The 17848-nt window shown below is 40.7% G+C and overlaps 1 protein-coding gene across 1 annotated transcript in view; it reads right to left on the bottom strand.

Annotated features, from left to right (window-relative positions):
• Window positions 1–320: 320 nt before the first annotated feature.
• The window catches only part of tmem175 (transmembrane protein 175), a 52128-nt gene continuing 34600 nt past the window's right edge, over window positions 321–17848 (bottom strand). Inside the window, exons 5-10 of the mRNA XM_055640132.1 lie at window positions 17263–17298; window positions 16847–16930; window positions 14456–14620; window positions 5836–5914; window positions 5564–5693; window positions 321–2536 (exon numbers count right to left, since the gene is read on the bottom strand). Of these exons, the coding sequence (XP_055496107.1) occupies window positions 1876–2536; window positions 5564–5693; window positions 5836–5914; window positions 14456–14620; window positions 16847–16930; window positions 17263–17298 (1155 nt within the window). The 3' untranslated portion in view covers window positions 321–1875. The remainder of the gene's footprint in view (window positions 2537–5563; window positions 5694–5835; window positions 5915–14455; window positions 14621–16846; window positions 16931–17262; window positions 17299–17848) is intronic.

The raw sequence follows: 17848 nt of genomic DNA on the forward strand, positions 1-17848 counted from the left end.
ATATGGTCCAGAACCAAAGATGCTTCAACCTGGCTCTGTGGGAATAACCACATTAGGAAATGCAACAATCTAAGTAGGTAGGAAATTAAGGAATTTAAATACGATTTCCCAAATTTATGATCCTTTCAAAGCTGGCAGAAAGAACTGAAGGTTTCAGATTAAATTGAAGATTGTTTAACTAAATTTATTTTTAACAAGCAACATTTTGAAATCTCTGTAGATCTGTAAAATTGTAAAACAATTACAAGCTCCTAATAGTTACTTAAATTGCTTCACGTGACAATCTCAATAAAGAATCATGTAAAATTCCATTTGAACGAAAAGTAAACAATATGTATGAGCATAATTTATTTAAAGCCATGTGGTCATTTGCAATGACATTGTAGATTTCAGAATAATCAACCACTGACAGCAATGGACTATGAATAGGATGGCATTTTAATAACTGATCCATGCCACTGAATAGGACAACATTTTAATAATTGATTCATTTTTAAAATATTAAGACAAAGGTTAATAGGTACAGCAGGATTTTACATAATAACATTCTATTGTACAAGAGTTTATTTCCCAGTTTATTCAATGAATATTATTAAATCCACTCTTCATCTTGTAGTTATTTTACAATTACTACCGCAACACCAAAATCTGTTATTTTGTTTGGAACAATCATTTAACATGTCATAGGTACTGAGGACAGGCAAGTGGAATGAAGGATTTATCTGTGGTGGACAAATATGCTATTTCAGCGTATTGTTTCAGGGTGAGTGGGCGGATCAAGTGTTTTACTGAGGAAGGATGTGCTGACCAGAGGAGGTTTACAAAAATGATCCCAGGGATGAGTAGGTCAACCTATGAAGAACGCTTGCCGGCACTGGGCCTATAATCGCTGGAGTTTAGAAGAATGAAGAGGGGACACCTCTTTGAAACATACAGAATAGAAAATACAGAATAGAATAAAACAGAACATACAGAATAACTTGGATAGAGTGGATATGCAGAGGATCTTTCCACTAGTGGGAGAGTCTAGGACTAGAGGTCATAGCCTCAGAATTAAAGGACATTCTATTCTATTAGGAGACATTTTTTTTAGTCAGAGGGTGGTGACTAAATATGTGGCGTTCTTTGCCACAGAAGGCTGTAGAGGCCAAGTCAGTGGATATTTTTCAGGCAGACATAGATAGATTTTTGATTAGTACAGGTGTCAGAGGTTATGGGGAGAAGGCAGGAGAATGGGATTAGGAGGGAGAGATAGATCAGCCATGATTGAATGGTGGAGTACACTTGATGGGCCGAATGGCCTAAATCTACTCTTATCACTTATGACCTTTAATACCCAAATCATAACAATTGGTAAAATAACTCAACTCTTTCAGTAACTGACTTGTACACGATTTGACACTCAACAGATAATATTGCGATTTTAGAAAAATGTAATTAAAAATGTATCTTAAGTTAACAAAGAGGCAAAATTGAAACCTGACATAACACAGCAAACTGAAAATGTACTGAAATGTTACTGTAACAGTATCACTGAAATTGGAGCACTACACAATTATTTAAACTTAAAATTAAATGACTTGTAAAATATTTAGACAAAACTAGGAATAATTTTGATAGCCTAGGAATGTCATTTTCCAACATATTTCATATTCTGTAATAATACATAACCACATTACACAGTGCATTTCACTATTTTACAGCATCTAGAGGGTTATTTTGATACATTGAGCTTTTGAGGTATTTCAGGAATAAAATACCTCAAAAGGACCAAAGGAATGTTAAAATTCTTCAAATTTGTGCATATGAACTTTTAAAACAAAACCATAGAAATAAAAATATTTCTATGCTATATAATCTATAACACTGCTACTCTCAAGTCTCATTGCCAGAGATGACAGATTCTTCTTCCTCGCTCAACACTGATGTTCTTGGTTTTAGTCGACTAAATAACCACGTCAGAATAACTAGAGCAATTCGGACAATGATTCGTAAAAGAACAAACGCGAATGGAACAATAATTTGCATCAAATGGAAAATTTCTGTGCTAAACCTGCTTAAAATATATGTTAAGCAGAATGTAATAAATGCCACAGAAGGATAAAGTGAAAGTTTGGCAAACATAAATGCATGTTCTTTGCCGCCATAATGGATATGGTGATGTAAATTTTCCTTTTCATTGTGGAGAGCAGCAACCCATATTGCAAACTGAAAGAGACTTGCAAGAAAAATTATAACACAACTAATTTGAATTGCCTCAATTTCATTATGTGACTTGGCCGCAAATTCGTGAGTGAGCTGAAAGGCCAAAGGAAGTCCACCAATAAAAGCAAGGGAGACAGTATTCAGGAGGCCCATAAGTCTTGTTGATTTAGTGATGTAGAGAAAGAGTGAATGGTGAACAAACCAGAGGAGGCCAACTGTCACAAAAGAACCAAAATAAGCCAGAAATTCCGGACCATAATCAATTAGTGCATCAAAGAGTTTGCCATGGAACTTAACTGCGACTTCTTTAGGTTCAGGAACATTGTCCTCACTGAAACATCAAAACAATTGAAATGAGTGAGATACGAAGCATGATGTATTATACAAAGCAACCATGCACAAGGATGGAGAATAAATCACGGTATAAAGACAACGTAATTTATAAGTTATATTTCTATATAATTTAAACAAAATAGTGTATTCTTAATAAATAGGCATAATTTTACTGAATGGTAGAGAAGGCTCAAGAGACACCATGATGTATAATTATCATAACTAATGTAATACTAGCCTTCTCTTCACATTCAATGGCATTCCCAGTGCTGAAACCTCCATCCCAACATAGGTCCTCCCTGGCTTATGAATGCCTCATTTAGGTACAGCCCGTACATACGAGTGAACGTTTGGGAGACTGGTGGTATGAATTTCCCAGTTGCTGCAAGGTTACAATGTGGGAATTTGGTTTGTTGCCACATTTCAGACTTGCTAACAGTTTGGGTTCGAACAGTTTTCCAGAATGGAACCTTGCCATAGCCTGGGGATGGCCTCTATCTTGACAATAAATAAAAACATTTAACTAACCACCCATACAAATGCTGCAGAGACTGAACCAGTCTGCTTCCCCACTATGAACTCTCCCCGCTGATTACATATTGTTGTTGCAGTACTCAAGGAGCTTGATGATGTATTATCGTTGACCTGCACTTCCATTTAATACTTTAAATAAGCACTCCTGTGGCTGCAGTCCATACTACACAATGGCCTCCAGCAAACTGCCATGCCATCTTTGGAAGTACTTTTTAAACCTGGAAACTCCGCCAACCAGATAGGCAAGGGCAGCAGGGAACCACTTAAATTTCTTTTAAAAAATCATTAAAGATTATCACAACTTGGATACACCTTTCCTCCTTCACCGTGTAAAGCTCCTGTACTGCCCAACCAATTAGCATAATTGATTTACTTTCTTCTCACAAGCTGCAACAGTTTAGGAAGCTGATTTCAACAACAAAAGATAACTGGACAATAATTACTAAACAATCATTCACTTCTACAAATTATTCAATATTATAAACTTTTCAACCATTAATAATATATTCCTATCAATGATAATATGTCAAATAGCAGAGTTCAGTAAAACTCAGTCTTGGCCACACTGATTTAATTAAAACAACAATTAAAAACAAAATAAAGCCACAACTCTGGAAAATAAAACTTCCAGTACATGGCCAACTACATTAATTTAACTATGTTTTGATTCTGCGATCCTGTGTTTTTATTATAAAGACAGTTAAAAATCACATCAATTATTAATTTAAGCCTAGATCTGAAAATGACCTCTCAAATTGCCAGAATAGATCAGAATGTTGCATGAACAAACCGCTGTGTTGGATTATATTTTCCTAGATTTTCAGAAAGCCTTTGATAAGGTGTAACACAGGAGACTGCTCAGGAAGATGAGAGGCTTTGGTGTCAAAGGGTAGATACCAGCATGGATATCAGGTTGGCTGGATGACAGAGGCAGAGTGGCAATTAAGGGGGCATTTTCTGTTTGGCTGCCAGTGTGGAGATTGAAGGCTTTGTGGCCAAATTTGCAGATATACAGAAATAGGTGGAGGGGCAGGTAGTGTAGAGAAAACATGGACTGCAGAAGGACTTGGACAGGATGGGAAAGTGGGCAGAGATGTGGCAGATGGAATATAGTGTAGCAAATTCCCAAACAATTAATCTGCAGGTCGAATCAGCAGTAAAGAAAGCAAAGGCAATCCTAGCATTTATTTCAAGAGGGTTTGTATACAAAAACAAGGATGTAATGCTGAGACTCTATAAGGCACTGTACAGGCCACATTTGGAATATTGTGAGCAATTCTGGGCACCATATCTGAGGAAGGATGTGCTGGCTCTGGAGAGGGTCCAGAGGAGGTTTACATGAATGATCCCAGGAATGAGTAGGTTAACACGAGGAGCGTTTGACGGCACTGTTCCTGTACTTGCTGGAGTTTAGAAGAATGAAGGGGGACCTCATTGAAACGTACAGAATAGTGAAAGGCTTGGATATAGTGGATGTGGAGAGGATGTTTCCACTTGTGGGAGAGTCTACGACTAGAGGCCATAACATCAGAAAATAATGGAAGTTATTTTAGGCAGGAGATGAGGAGGAATTTCTTTAGTCAGGATGGTGAATCTGTGGAATTCTTTGCCACAGAAGGCTGTGGAGGCTATCGGTAGATATTTTTAAGGCAGTGAGATAGATTCTTGATTAGTACTGGTGTCAGAGGTTATAGGGAAAAAGCAGGAGAATGGGGGTCGGAGGGAGAGACAGATCAGCCACGATTGAATGACGGTGTAGACTTGATGGGCTGAATGGCCTAATTCTGTTCCTATCACTAATGATCGTATGGACATGATCAGTGAATCTAACATCCTGCCATGACAATAAACTTAATTTTACACCAAGGATGATTGACCATGATTAAAAAGATAAATGCAGGTAAGAGATTTGCTTATTTTTCTGCACTAGTGTTTTTATGTTTTAATTAATTTCTAGTGTTTTGAGCTTTTTAAACAATTTTTGTTTCTACACTTTTTAAACAAAATATTTGTAACTGTTTTTTAAGTGACTGACAGACAGACATTTAAAAAGCCTCTGACAGCTGTGAAGTGCTGAAAGGCCATCATGACATTCCAAGGCAGGGGTTCAGTATCCACCATTTGTGGCGTAGTTGCCATCACAGCCCACACTGCTTCACAGGAATGTCCCAGCATCTAGATTTCAAGGTCAAATGATATCGTATAGCCACAAATGGTAAGTGCAGCTCCATGGAAACAAGCGGGATCATTGGTCAGGTGGAGGGCGGGGGAAACAAGCCAAATTCAACACAATCCAGCCTCCGAATATAAAGCACTACTCTTTTAATTATAATGAAATCAGGTTTAGCAATGTGAGAAATCCATTGTTCAATGATAAATATGGATAATTAGCCCATTAATACTGCTATATCACCACATTAACCAGAAACTAGTTAAGAAAGCAAAAAATTGAAATGGTTGAAAAGTTTAATGATGTAGATATGTCTCTTACCATATGTCTAAAATAAGAAGTGTGGCAACAATAGCGAACACTCCATCACTAAAAGCTTCTATACGCTCTTTACTCAGTGGCTCATTTGGATGAAATGTGTAAAAAGACACTCTTTGTATTTCTTTTTGACCTTGGAAGGAAAAGAAGATATGTAAATAAACATTTGAATATTTTTTTACTTTCTCCATAATCCAATTTATTTTCCAATTTAGGCTTATTTACCACATTTGTCAAAATATGACAGCATGATCTGTAATATTTCCAATACTCACCCTTAATCTTGTTTCCGCACCACTGTGTACCCTGACTAATATATGGGAGAAAGATGACAAGTGCAAGCACTGCGTATGCCTGTGAAAAATAATCAAACCAAAATCAGATCACAGATATAAACTAACATCTGCAGTTTGGTGTTTCTACATTTTGTCTGCTCCACTGCAAAATCTCCTCAAGGTGTGCATACTTTTAAGAAGTTCTCTTCCTTTCTCCGACAGGAGTTCTGCAACATCATCTCTCTCAACGCTCCCCCTCCGTGATTCCTACTGCTCTCTGGGGCTTTTCATGCCTCCAACTTTTCACCCACCACCCACTTTCAGTCTGACGAAGGGTCCCGACCCGAAACATCATGCACCCTTTTTCTCCAGATTTGTTGCCTGACCCGCTGAACTACTCCAGCACTTTGTGTCTATCTTTAATGCAGCAAAAACTGTTAGTGGTAATCTAATTTACATGATAAAACAAGTCAAATGTATATAGTTATATAGCTCAGAAAAAGCACAGCGCATTATGTCTGGATGATATTAATACACACTCACACACACATATATATATATATCAACACACTGAATGGCATTTGACAATCAGCTGTCCACTAAAATATTGCCTTGCCTGGAGGGATCCCATGACACAAACATCATCTGGGAAGCCAGTTCTGACCTAATTGGCAAAGAACTTGCAGAGTGCAAGCCTTTCTGCAGTCAATACCAAAGCACCTCTCATGGTAATGCTTTGTGCCCTGAGTTTGCCATTCCTGCCAAAAAGATTGTGAATATGTATTTCACCTGCAACCAACAAGAAATATTTAAACACTATTAAAATTAAACACATTAAAATGGAATCTGATTTTACCAAAGCATCCATGTCAGTTCCCAACATAAAGGAATTTGCAGACACCACTTGAGGTCAGGATAAAATTCCTATGTCATATCAACCCATCGGCAGCCATTGAGTCTTTGCAGACGCTTCTGAAAGTTTAGATTCGACAGATATATTTCCCATCATGTTGTAAAAGCAGATTTGAGTTTCATCACTGGAGTCAATGATGAGTCAGGCATTAGCTACAGATCAGTCAGCAGCCACTAGCTGTAGTCGGACTTCAATACGACTTCAGGACTGATTGGTGTGGAGTCTCAAATTACAAGGGTAGGTACCAGCGATTCCATGCAGAATGCTGGCTTTTTAAATGGAAGATTTTGGCCATTGTCCTCTGTCACTTTACCTCTGTACCTGGAGTATTGCGTACAGTTTGGTCTCCTAATCTGAGGAAAGACATTCTTGCCATTGAGGGAGTACAGAGAAGGTTCACCTGACTGATTCCTGGGATGTCAGGTCGTTCATATGAAGAAACGCTGGATAGACTCGGCTCGTACTCGCTAGAATTTAGAGGATTGAGGGGGGATCTTATAGAACGTACAAAATTCTTAAGGGGTCGGACAGGCTAGATGCAGGAACATTGTTCCCAATATTGGGGAAGTCCAGAACAAGGGGTCACAGTTTAAGGATAAGGGGAAATCTTTTAGGATTGAGATGAGAAAAACATTTTTCACACAGAGTGGTGAATCTCCGGAATTCTCTGCCACAGAAGGTAGTTGAGGCCAGTTCATTGGCTATATTTAAGAGGGAGTTAGATGTGGCCTTTGTGGTTAAAGGTATCAGGGGGTATGGAGAGAAGGCAGGTACAGGACACTGAGTGGATGATTGGCCATGATCATATTGACAGTGCAGGCTCGAAGGGCCGAATGGCCTACTCCTGCATCTATTTTCTATGTTTCTATGGTACCTAGGAGCCAAAGAACATGCATGACTATGTACTACAATTTGAATGCAATATTGAATTTAAATCATCACGTTAGTGCAAAATCTGTACTTTCAAGTATTGGTGTTTGTAAAATAAAAATTATGAAAATTATCTGATCTTAAGATATAAAGATCTATGCAGTAAAGGTTGTCTGCCACATGCAGTAATTATAGTCATTTCTGCATTACATTGCAATGCAATGCTTTTATGGAACTTATCTCCACAGGACTAATCAATGGCAGCAATTGATCTGTATTCCACAATGAGCCCACTTACTGTAAGCAAAGTCAGTTTCTCTCAGTACAGCTGCTGCAAAAACCTGCTGAGTACTTGCAGAAATTTCTGCTTTTACAGAAGTGTACTCAGCATTTATCAGTACTAAGACCAACTAAGAATACCAGCTATTATGGGCTCACCACACTGAGAAACAGATAATCCAACCACCAAACCTTCACTCAAAGAGTTGACAATCTGTGGAATTCTCTGCCACAAAAGGCAGTGGAGGCCAATTCACTGGATGTTTTCAAGAGAAAGTTAGATTTAGCTCTTATGGTAAAGGAATCAAGGAATATGGGGAAAAAGCAGGAACTGGGTACTAATATTAGATGATCAGTCATGATCATATTGAATGGTGGTGCTGGCTCGAAGGGCCGAATAGCCTACTCCTGCACCTATTTTTTAATGTTTCTAAATCAATTCTTGCCCCAACAAAACTATCAGTCTTATTGCATTAATTAAAACAAAAAAAACCCAATTACTGTCAAGGAATTTTCTTCACTTTTATTGGTTCCCCTACCATCTGCTGCAAGCCCAGTCTGCAGCTATTTGTTCTGATGATGTCAGCTCACTCTTGGTCATCCTTCAACTCCAGGTTTGCACCATTTCCTTACAACCCTCAGGTGTTGTTTCTTTCAAAATGGGGGAGTACTAATTCATCAGATGAGGGAGCTGGTAATCAGCAGAAAGGTTTCTTCATTGGTTTGACTGGTGCCACAAGAGACATCATGGAGCCACCCTCTTCCAGCTGTACACTAATGAACTACCACTTCTGGTGGAATCATTACGGAAAACCTGAAATGAATGAGTCTGCATTTAATAGGTATGCCTGATAGTTCCTTCAATCTCCTGCAATGTAAACACAGCTCATTCAATTTAGGCACAAGGCATCAGATGCTTGCAAGACGTTTTACAGGATCTCGTGGGGTTTGTGTGCCTTTGTTATGTCTAAATAGAGATAGATAGATATAATTTATTGCCACACAACCAGGGTCGGTGGAAATTTGGGTTGTCAGCAGCAGTACAATAATAAAGAACACATAACCACAATAAAATCTGATGTGATATTAATGTTGGGTGGTCTGTCAGTTTTATTTCCATTATATTTTGAAACAGCAACGTTCAGAATTTTGTGGGGTGCCAGGTGATATCAAGGATTAGTACAAAATCAACTACATTTTTGTAGGGCGTGTCAAATGCAGCCCAGATTTGATATGAATGGCAAATACCCTTCCATGAAAGATGATAGTAAACCAAGTAAAATTTAAAGATGTTGAGATTGGTTTCATGGTTGCCTTCACTGAATTTGCCTTTTTATTCCAGATTATTTAATTAACTTTCTCAATTTAAATTTCCCAAATATATTGGTGACATTAAAACTTCAGATAATTCGCCTCAGCAATTGGCAGTTCTCCTGTAAAAGACCAATTAGGTAATAATGGTTCATCCATTTATATTAACAAAGTATTAAAACTTTTCAGTACAGGAGGTAATTAGTCAAGAAAGTAAACTCTCTCGGAGAGTGTAAACCTTTAGGACATCATGACTTTAGTGACATGCCATAATATAACAAACTAGACTAGAATAGAATAACGTTTATTGTCATTTGGACCCAAGTTCAAATGAAATTACGTTTCTGCAGTCATACAAACAAGACACACAATTAACACAAAGACAGTCAAAAACCAAGACACACAATTTACATAAACAACCATCACAGTGAATCTCTAAACACCTCCTCACTGTGATGTAAGGCAAAGTCTTGTCTCTCCCCTGTTCTTTATTCTTCTCCTGATGTTACAGCCCGCGGCGGGCGATGGTAAGTCCCGCGGCCGTTAAAGCCGCTGGGCGATGTAAGGCCCTGCTCCAGGTCATGATGCCGGAGCCCCTGGCGGGCGATGGTAAGCCGTTAAAGCCGCGCCGGGCGATGCAAGGCCCTGCTCTGGATTCGGGTGGGAGAAGTTGCCATTGCGAGGGCTCCGAAAAGCGGTCTCCCACCAGGGACCCGCGAGCTCCCGATGTCACTGTCCACCGGGCCTGCGGCTGGAGCCTCTGAAGCTCCAAAGGCGGGTCACAGCCGCGCGCCACCACAGCTCTCCATGCTCCGAAGTCGGCCAGCTCTGCGATGGTGAGTCCGCAGGCTCTGCGACTGGAGGCCTAGGTCGTACCGGTTGGAGACCGCTCCATGGTGCTAGGCCCCAACGACAATGGAGACCCGGCAGGGAAAAGGTCGGGTCCCCCGTACAGGGAAGAGATTTAAAAGTTTCCCCGACTCCCCGCCCCCCCCACATATATACACAGCTAAAAATAATATATAAACTACAACCAAAACATGCACTTAATAGGACAAAGAAGACAGACAGACTGCAGAGGCCGCTGCTGCGAAGCACCGCCACTTCCGGAAGTGGGGACCTGTTGGGTCCCTGTCACACGGGAGGCCTGGTCCCCCAACACAACCCGTTCCCTAAAGCAACATTCCACCACTCACCCGTTCCCCAAACGCAATATTCCACCACTCACATGTATCCGCCTCCCATCAAATACATCCCTCCCTGTCCCCCTCTCCCTCTACCCCACCTTGCCCATCACTCCAGAGCACCACCCCCCTCCCTACCCCCTGCACTTCATCACACCTCTACCCCACTCCCTCCCTCTTTTCCCCCCCCTCCCTCACTCTCCACCCCTCCCTCCCTCATCCCTCTCTCCACTCTTCCTCCGTCATCCCTCTCTCCCCTCTCCCTCTCTCTCATCCCCTTCCCCCCCCCCCCCCCCCCTCCCCCCCCCCCCCCCCCCCCCCCCCCCCCCATGCTGTGGGTCGGGCTGCGGCACTCCCTCTCTCCGTGTAACGGTGCAGTGTGTTGAGGCTGCCCCCGTAGTCTGTGCCCACGGCAGGAGCCGCTGGAGCGCTGCCCGCCCTGGAACCCTCGTTGTCCCTCACCAGCGGGTAGACAGTGAGGCTCGGTACTTCTCTTCTCCATATTTTGCTCTTGCAGTCACTGAAATGTTAATCTTCATCTCATCTGTCCTCAGAACCTTTTTCCAGAACTGTGGTTGCTCTTTTAAGTACATCTTGGCAAACTGTAACCTGGCCAGCCTATTTTTGCGGCTAACCAGTGGTTTGCATCTTGCAGTGTAGCCTCTATATTTCTGTTCATGAAGTCGTCTGCGGATAGTGGTCATTGACTAATCCACACCTGGTTCCTGAAGAGTATTTCTGATCTGTTGGACAGATGTTTGGGTTTTTTTCTTTATTTTAGAGAGAAATCTTCTGTCATCATCTGTGGAGGTCTTCCTTGTCCTGCCAATCCCTTTACGATTAGTAAGCTCACCAGTGCTTTCTTTCCTCTTAATGATGTTCCAAACTGTTGATTTTGGTAAGCCTAAGGTTTGGCTGATGTTTCTAACAGTTCTATTCTTGTTTCTCAGTCTCATAATGATTTATTTGACTTTCATTGGCACAACTTTGGTCACCATGTTGATAAACAACAATAAAAGTTTCCAAAGGTGATGGAAAGATGGGAGGAAAGACCAGGTGCTGAGAGCTCCCTTATACCTGCATTAAGGAGGCAATTAAACACACCTGAGCAATTACAAACACCTGTGAAGCCATGTGTCCCAAACATTATGGTGCCCTGAATTGGAGGGACTATGTATAAGAACAGCTGTAATTTCTACATAGTGAAACCAAAATGTTTAAAAATACCCTTTAATAAAATCTGACCATGTGCAATTAACCACATGTGCTTTTTTTCTATTATATATCTCAAATTATGGAGTACAGAGGCAAATAAATAAATGATGGGTCTTTGTCCCAAACATTATGGAGAGCACTGTAGAACAGTATAGCACAGGAACAGGCCCTTCGGGCCACAATGTCCATGCTAAACATGATGCCAAGTTAAACTAATCTCCTCTGCCTGCTCATGATCCACATCCGTTCATTCCATGAGTATTCATGTGCCCATCTAAATGCCTTTTAACTGATACTATCGTATTGCTGCTATCATAGACCCTGACAGTGTGTTCCATGCAACCACCATTCTCTGTGTAAAAAAAAAATTGCCCCAAATGTCTACTTTAAATTTTAGAAACAAAGAACTGTAGAAGCTGGTTTTACCAAAGATAGATATAAAGTGCTGGAGTAACTCAGTGGGTCAGGCAGCAACTCTGGAGAAAAAGGATAGGTGACACTTTGTATCGGGACCCTTTTTCAGACCCACGCTTTAAAGCTATGCTCTCTTGTCTTTGACATTTCCATCCTGGGAAAAAGATCTGACTGTCTACTATCTATATGCTTCTCATAATTTTATACACTTCTATCAGGTCTCCCCACTATCTCTGATGTTCCAGAGAAAACAATCCAAATTTGTCCAACCTCTCATACCTATACACTAATCCAGGCAGTATTCTGGTAAACTCTTCTTCACCTCTCCAAAGCCTGCACGTCCTTCCTGCATATCTGCACACAAATGCAGCCTAACTAAACTCATATAAAGCTGCAACATGATTTCCTGACTCTTATTTTCAATGCCCTGATCATTGAAGGCAAGTAGGCCATACGTCATGCTTACAGTATGTACAAATCTTACCTATAACGTTAAACATCTTAGTTTGAATCTTTTTTTTCCCATTGGTAAGATTATTGTAACAGCTTTCTGCTCACATGAACAATAACAATCAGCAGGCAGAATAATGGGGCTTTCTCATGGGGCGACTTGACGCAAGAGGTAATCAGAGTTGAACATCGTGGGAACCTCGTACGATAACCGTACGGCATTCGTGGACCACCGTGGCGCTAACGGCAGGTACTCGTGTAACTTGTTGACTCGGGAGAAAATTCAAGCAAGCTTGAATTTCTCCAAGAGTGACTTGTACACTTGTGGTTGAACATTGAAACATTATATGGACGTAGTGGCCAGTGCGATATCCGTAATAACTCTTGCGTTTACCGTGGGAACTCCTGCGAACGGTGAACCCAGAAGCTGGACAGAGGGGACAGAAGGTGAGTAAAAAAGGTGTTCTCAATATCGCCAATGGAACATGTGTCCATCGAGGACGTCCCACCTCATTGTCATTGTTGGAGAATCTTTTTCACTGGAACTCTTGCAGAGATGGCTCCCAGAAAAGCTCAAAGAAAGGGGGTAAAGCATGTCAGAAAGGTTTTTGCCATGCAGGAGAATGAGGAGGAGACGCAGCAAGAGAGACAGGTGGAGAGGCAACAGGAGATGCCACAGATAACACTGCCTGTGGGCTCCTTGGAGCAGGGAGAGGGTGAGCAAGGTGGATTTCAGATTGCCTCCCCAGTAGCCGTTGTAGGAATAGCCTCAACAGACACATATATAAAGGGAAGATGGCAGAAGGTAAGGCCATCTAACTTCACCAGGGAACAAGAGGGTGAACTTGTAGAATGGTACCAATTCAACAAAATTCTTTACGATAAATCCAGAGAGGATTACAGAAACAGGGAGAAAAAACGGAACCTGCTGGAGACGAAGGCTGCGGAGTATCCCGGGTGCTCATGTAAGTATATATAACGATATATTAGTACATCAACAGGAAAACCATTTAATGTTATCCATGATTTTAAAACATACATTGCTATTGATGTAAAAGTGCTGTTTTTGCAGTTAACTTAAACTTCTCTTATAAGTGTGGCTGTGCCCTGCAGCTGCAAAGTAAAAAAGTCGCAGACAGCTTTTACACGCTCTGTGTTTGAAGTTGGAATCATGTCTCCAAGAGCCATAAAATAAATTATGCATGAGGGCAGGCAATTTTCACTTGTAATGCTCGTCTTAAAAAAGGCCATCTGTATTTACAAACTTGTGCTCAGGTATTCTCTTTTTAATTAATCTCAACCTTCTGCCTTCACGCAAGCGTCCTCGATTCACATAGAGGGCTGCTGCATACAGCGCGTCAATGAAAAACACCACCATCCTGTACTCGAAACTACTTAGTACAGGCATGTCTCCAAATGAGCCAATTCAACCAAGGGAGGATATTTATAGTGTGTGAAAAGAAAGTGACATCATTTGTGCCACGTGATGATTTAACAACACTTCACAGTTCACAATGTTCATTCAAGATTTAACGGGAAAGCTCAGGAGATCTGTACTGTACACTGACAATGACAATTAAAATTGAATCTGAATCTGAATCTGAGATGGACAAGTCACTCGCACAAATAACAGAAATGCAGAGTACCCGTGGGAACTCTTTATCTACCCCCCGTTATATCGTGTGATATCGTGCTAGACCACGACCACTTCACTGTGGTTACATCTTGTGTCAAGTCGCCCCGTGAGAAAGCCCCATTAAAATAGATAAAAAGGCAATTAGCTCCTTGATATAAATCAGTGCATCAGCATAAACTGATCTAGTAGCTTTTAGCATATTACGTTCATTTATGATAGGTCATAATATAACTAAATAAATTACTGCATGTTCATGGATCTTTAGTCTGAAATTTGATTGCATGTACATTTTTCCAAACATGGTGCTAGATTAACCAGTTATATAATGATACACAAAACAGAACTTACCACTGGACAATAGATGAAAGACATGATTGCTGCTATGAGGAACATACCAGGAGCTTGTAAGGTCACCTTTAAGATTTGGTACTTATAAGAAGTTCGATCATTTGATGCACAAATAAGGGCATTCAATAAGTAAGGTTGGTGGAATCCGTAAATTACAATTATGGCCTGTTATGGAATTAAAGGAAGAAGTAAGCTCTATTAGTGTTTCACTAACAATTACCACTTGAATATACTAGTTACATGACACTTAAAAGCACTTAAATTGTTATTTTCCCAAATGTATCCTTGTTACATTTATACACTTTCATAAAGAGTAGCAGCATTAATGAGAAAGCCTAGATAGCAGGCCACCGACCCTTGAGGAAATTGTTAAATCTGGCATCTTCTTCACCAAGTTTACACTTCCATATTAACATTTAAGAACACTCATCAGGGGTGGAAACCATAGCTGTGATTTTTAAAATTCAAGGATACTGAGGAAAATTCCAGCATAAACATTAGTGCTGCAAATCAGGGAAATTGGCAAAAATGGTATATAAGTACATAACGGTGCAATTATCTATTAGGCAATCAAGTAATCCCAAGAAATTTCAAAAAATAAATGCATTTATCCTTTTCATTATCAATAAAATGTGATGTATCTTTTAGCAGAAAACTACACACATGGCCAAAAGGGAGTAATTGGATGGTACACTGCATCAACACATTGGTTCGCATCAGAATTTTCATCTCCGTGATAGCTACAAAGGCTCTGTGTGTAATGGAATTTGTCATCAATCCCTTTTGAAAATAGCTGATCCTGAATTTAGAAACTTCACCTGCAGATGCCACAACTTAAATAAAATGCAGAAATTCTGTATAATCTTTTAACCATTTTCTTCCAATACTTCTCACAATAGTGGTTCAGCTTTGAATTCCCTTTCAATCAATCAATTAATCAATTTATTCATCACATACACAATAAAGTGCAGTGAAATGAACTTGCCAGCAGCAGTACAATAAAAAAAGAACACAAAATACACAATAAAAATTTAACACAAACATCCACCACAGCAGTCTTCACTGTGGTGGAAGGCACAAAGTACAGTCAGTCCTCCTACATTGATACCCTGTGGTTGGGGCCATAAACCTCCGCAGTCGCCGCTGCGGGCGGCCAGATGTACAGGCCCTCTCGTCGGGACGGTAAGTCCCGAATCGGCGATTCCCTACCGGAGACCGCGGCTTCAGGATGTTGTAGGCCGCAGGCTGGCAGTCGAAGCTCTTCTCCGGGGATCCCCAGTGAGGGATCCCGCTCCGGAAGTTAAGTTCACGCCACGCCCGTAGGATGTTATCGGCCGTGGGCCGGCGGTCAGAGCTCTTTTCCAGCGAACTCCAGCGATCCCTAGCAAGGGATCCCAGGCTCCGGATCTCGCACCCGCGGCTAGAAGCGCCGCAGACTTCAGACTGTAACAGTCCGCGGGCCAGCGATCCGAGCACTCCCTTCTGGTGACCTCAGCAAGAGCTCACCCACTCCACGATGAAATGTCCACGCTCCGCCCGCTGCTGAAACTCCGGGCCCAACTTCGGGAAAGGCCGCACCAATTCATGGTGTTAGGCCGCGAGGGAGGCGACATGGAAAAAGTCCATGAGGAGGCTAATTCAACTTCTGTTTTGGAGAATGAGACTGCATAACAAAAATATTAGCAAATTGATTCATAGAGTCCTACAACATGGAAACTAGTGTTTCAGCCTACAGTATCTGAACCAGCCATCAAGTACAGTATTTTATCTTTAAAAATCCCATTTACATTACTGAACCTCAAGCCTTTTATGCTACAACATTTAAAAAGCTAATCCAAATACTTTAAAAAATATTATGACAGTACCTGCCTCCACCATCCATCTGTATAGTGTTCCAGATTTCAACCACTCATTGGATTAAAATATTCCTCTCAATTATTAATTCTCCTATTGCCAATATTATCCATGCCCTCTGGTTAGAGAGACCACTGCTCAGGGAAAAGATTCTCACTATCTACTCTATCCATGCCTCTAAATTTGTGTATACCTCTATCATGCTGCCCCCTCTTCCTGCTCTGCTCCAAGGAAAATAAGCCCAGCCTAGCAAGTCTCTCCCCGCAGCTGCAACATTATCTTAGGCACTGTCTTGGTGAACCTCATTTGCACACCCCAAATCCTATAATATGGAGCACAAAACTCCATACCGCTTGTCTGCAAATTGGTGGCCCAGACCAAAAGGGTTAACCTGGAAATTGTAACAGGGTCAATGTCAGTATTTGGTTTATGGATATTCCAGTGGTTGCTGATAAATAGCCAGAATACATTAGACTCACAATATTAATCCCTTTTTGCCAGGTTATTGGGTTATATTAAAATGTATTTATTTCATACCTGAATTAATCCAATGATAATGGCACAAACACAAAATGATAGAATTCCAAGTTTGTCATCTGGAAATGAGGCCATCAGGGAAAACTAAGAACAGAACAGTTAGAGTATTTATAAATACTGCACATAACATTTTTAAATAGCAGTTGAACCCCAATAATGATTTGTAGACATACTAAATTGCACTTTAAAATGGTTTTTAAAGTCTCGTAAATGCTTCGTCAAATTCAAATCTAAGGGCCATCATATTGTATAACAGAATATTTTACAAACTTTTTTAAAGCATAAGATTACCCATTTAAAAGTTAAAGATGGCAACATAATAAGCATTTTTATCAAAGCATCATGCTAAAATCTCCCATTCTGATATTTAGAAACTTGTCCCACTTAGAGTTATAGGCAATATAATATTTACTTACAGTATAAGGCAGGAAGGTTATGAGCATCATGCATGCCTAAAAAACATAAATATCACAACTATTTACCCAAAATACTTAGGGTGCAATTACATATTACATTTTATCTTCAAGGCGGAGTAGTTTAATGTACACAAAGGAGAAAATAGCAGTATACTGGTCTGCAGGGACTCAATTTCACCTCTGGATGTCTTGGAATACAAAAGAGCATTAAATAAATTGGAACAGCACCTCATATTTCATAGTTTGGATAGTTTACACCCCAGCGGTATGAACATTGACTTCTCCAATTTCAGATAGTCCTTGCTTTCTCCCTCCTTCCCTTCCCAGCTCTCCCACAAACCTACTATTTCCACCTCTTCCTTTCTTTCCCCCCCCCCCCCCCCACCCCCCGACATCAGTCTGAAGAAGGGTCTCGACCTGAAACGTCGCCAATTCCTTCTCTCCATAGATGCTGCCTCACCCACGGAGTTTCTCCAGCATTTTTGTCTACCTTAAATAAATTGGTACTCACCCTACCAACAGACTTCACATCAAATACAGTACAATTTCAACTCAGAGCAAAGTCCCACCTTAACAGTAACTTGGG

This window comes from Leucoraja erinacea, chromosome 1 (genome assembly GCF_028641065.1).
Source record: "Leucoraja erinacea ecotype New England chromosome 1, Leri_hhj_1, whole genome shotgun sequence".
NCBI classification, from domain to species: Eukaryota; Metazoa; Chordata; class Chondrichthyes; order Rajiformes; family Rajidae; genus Leucoraja; species Leucoraja erinaceus.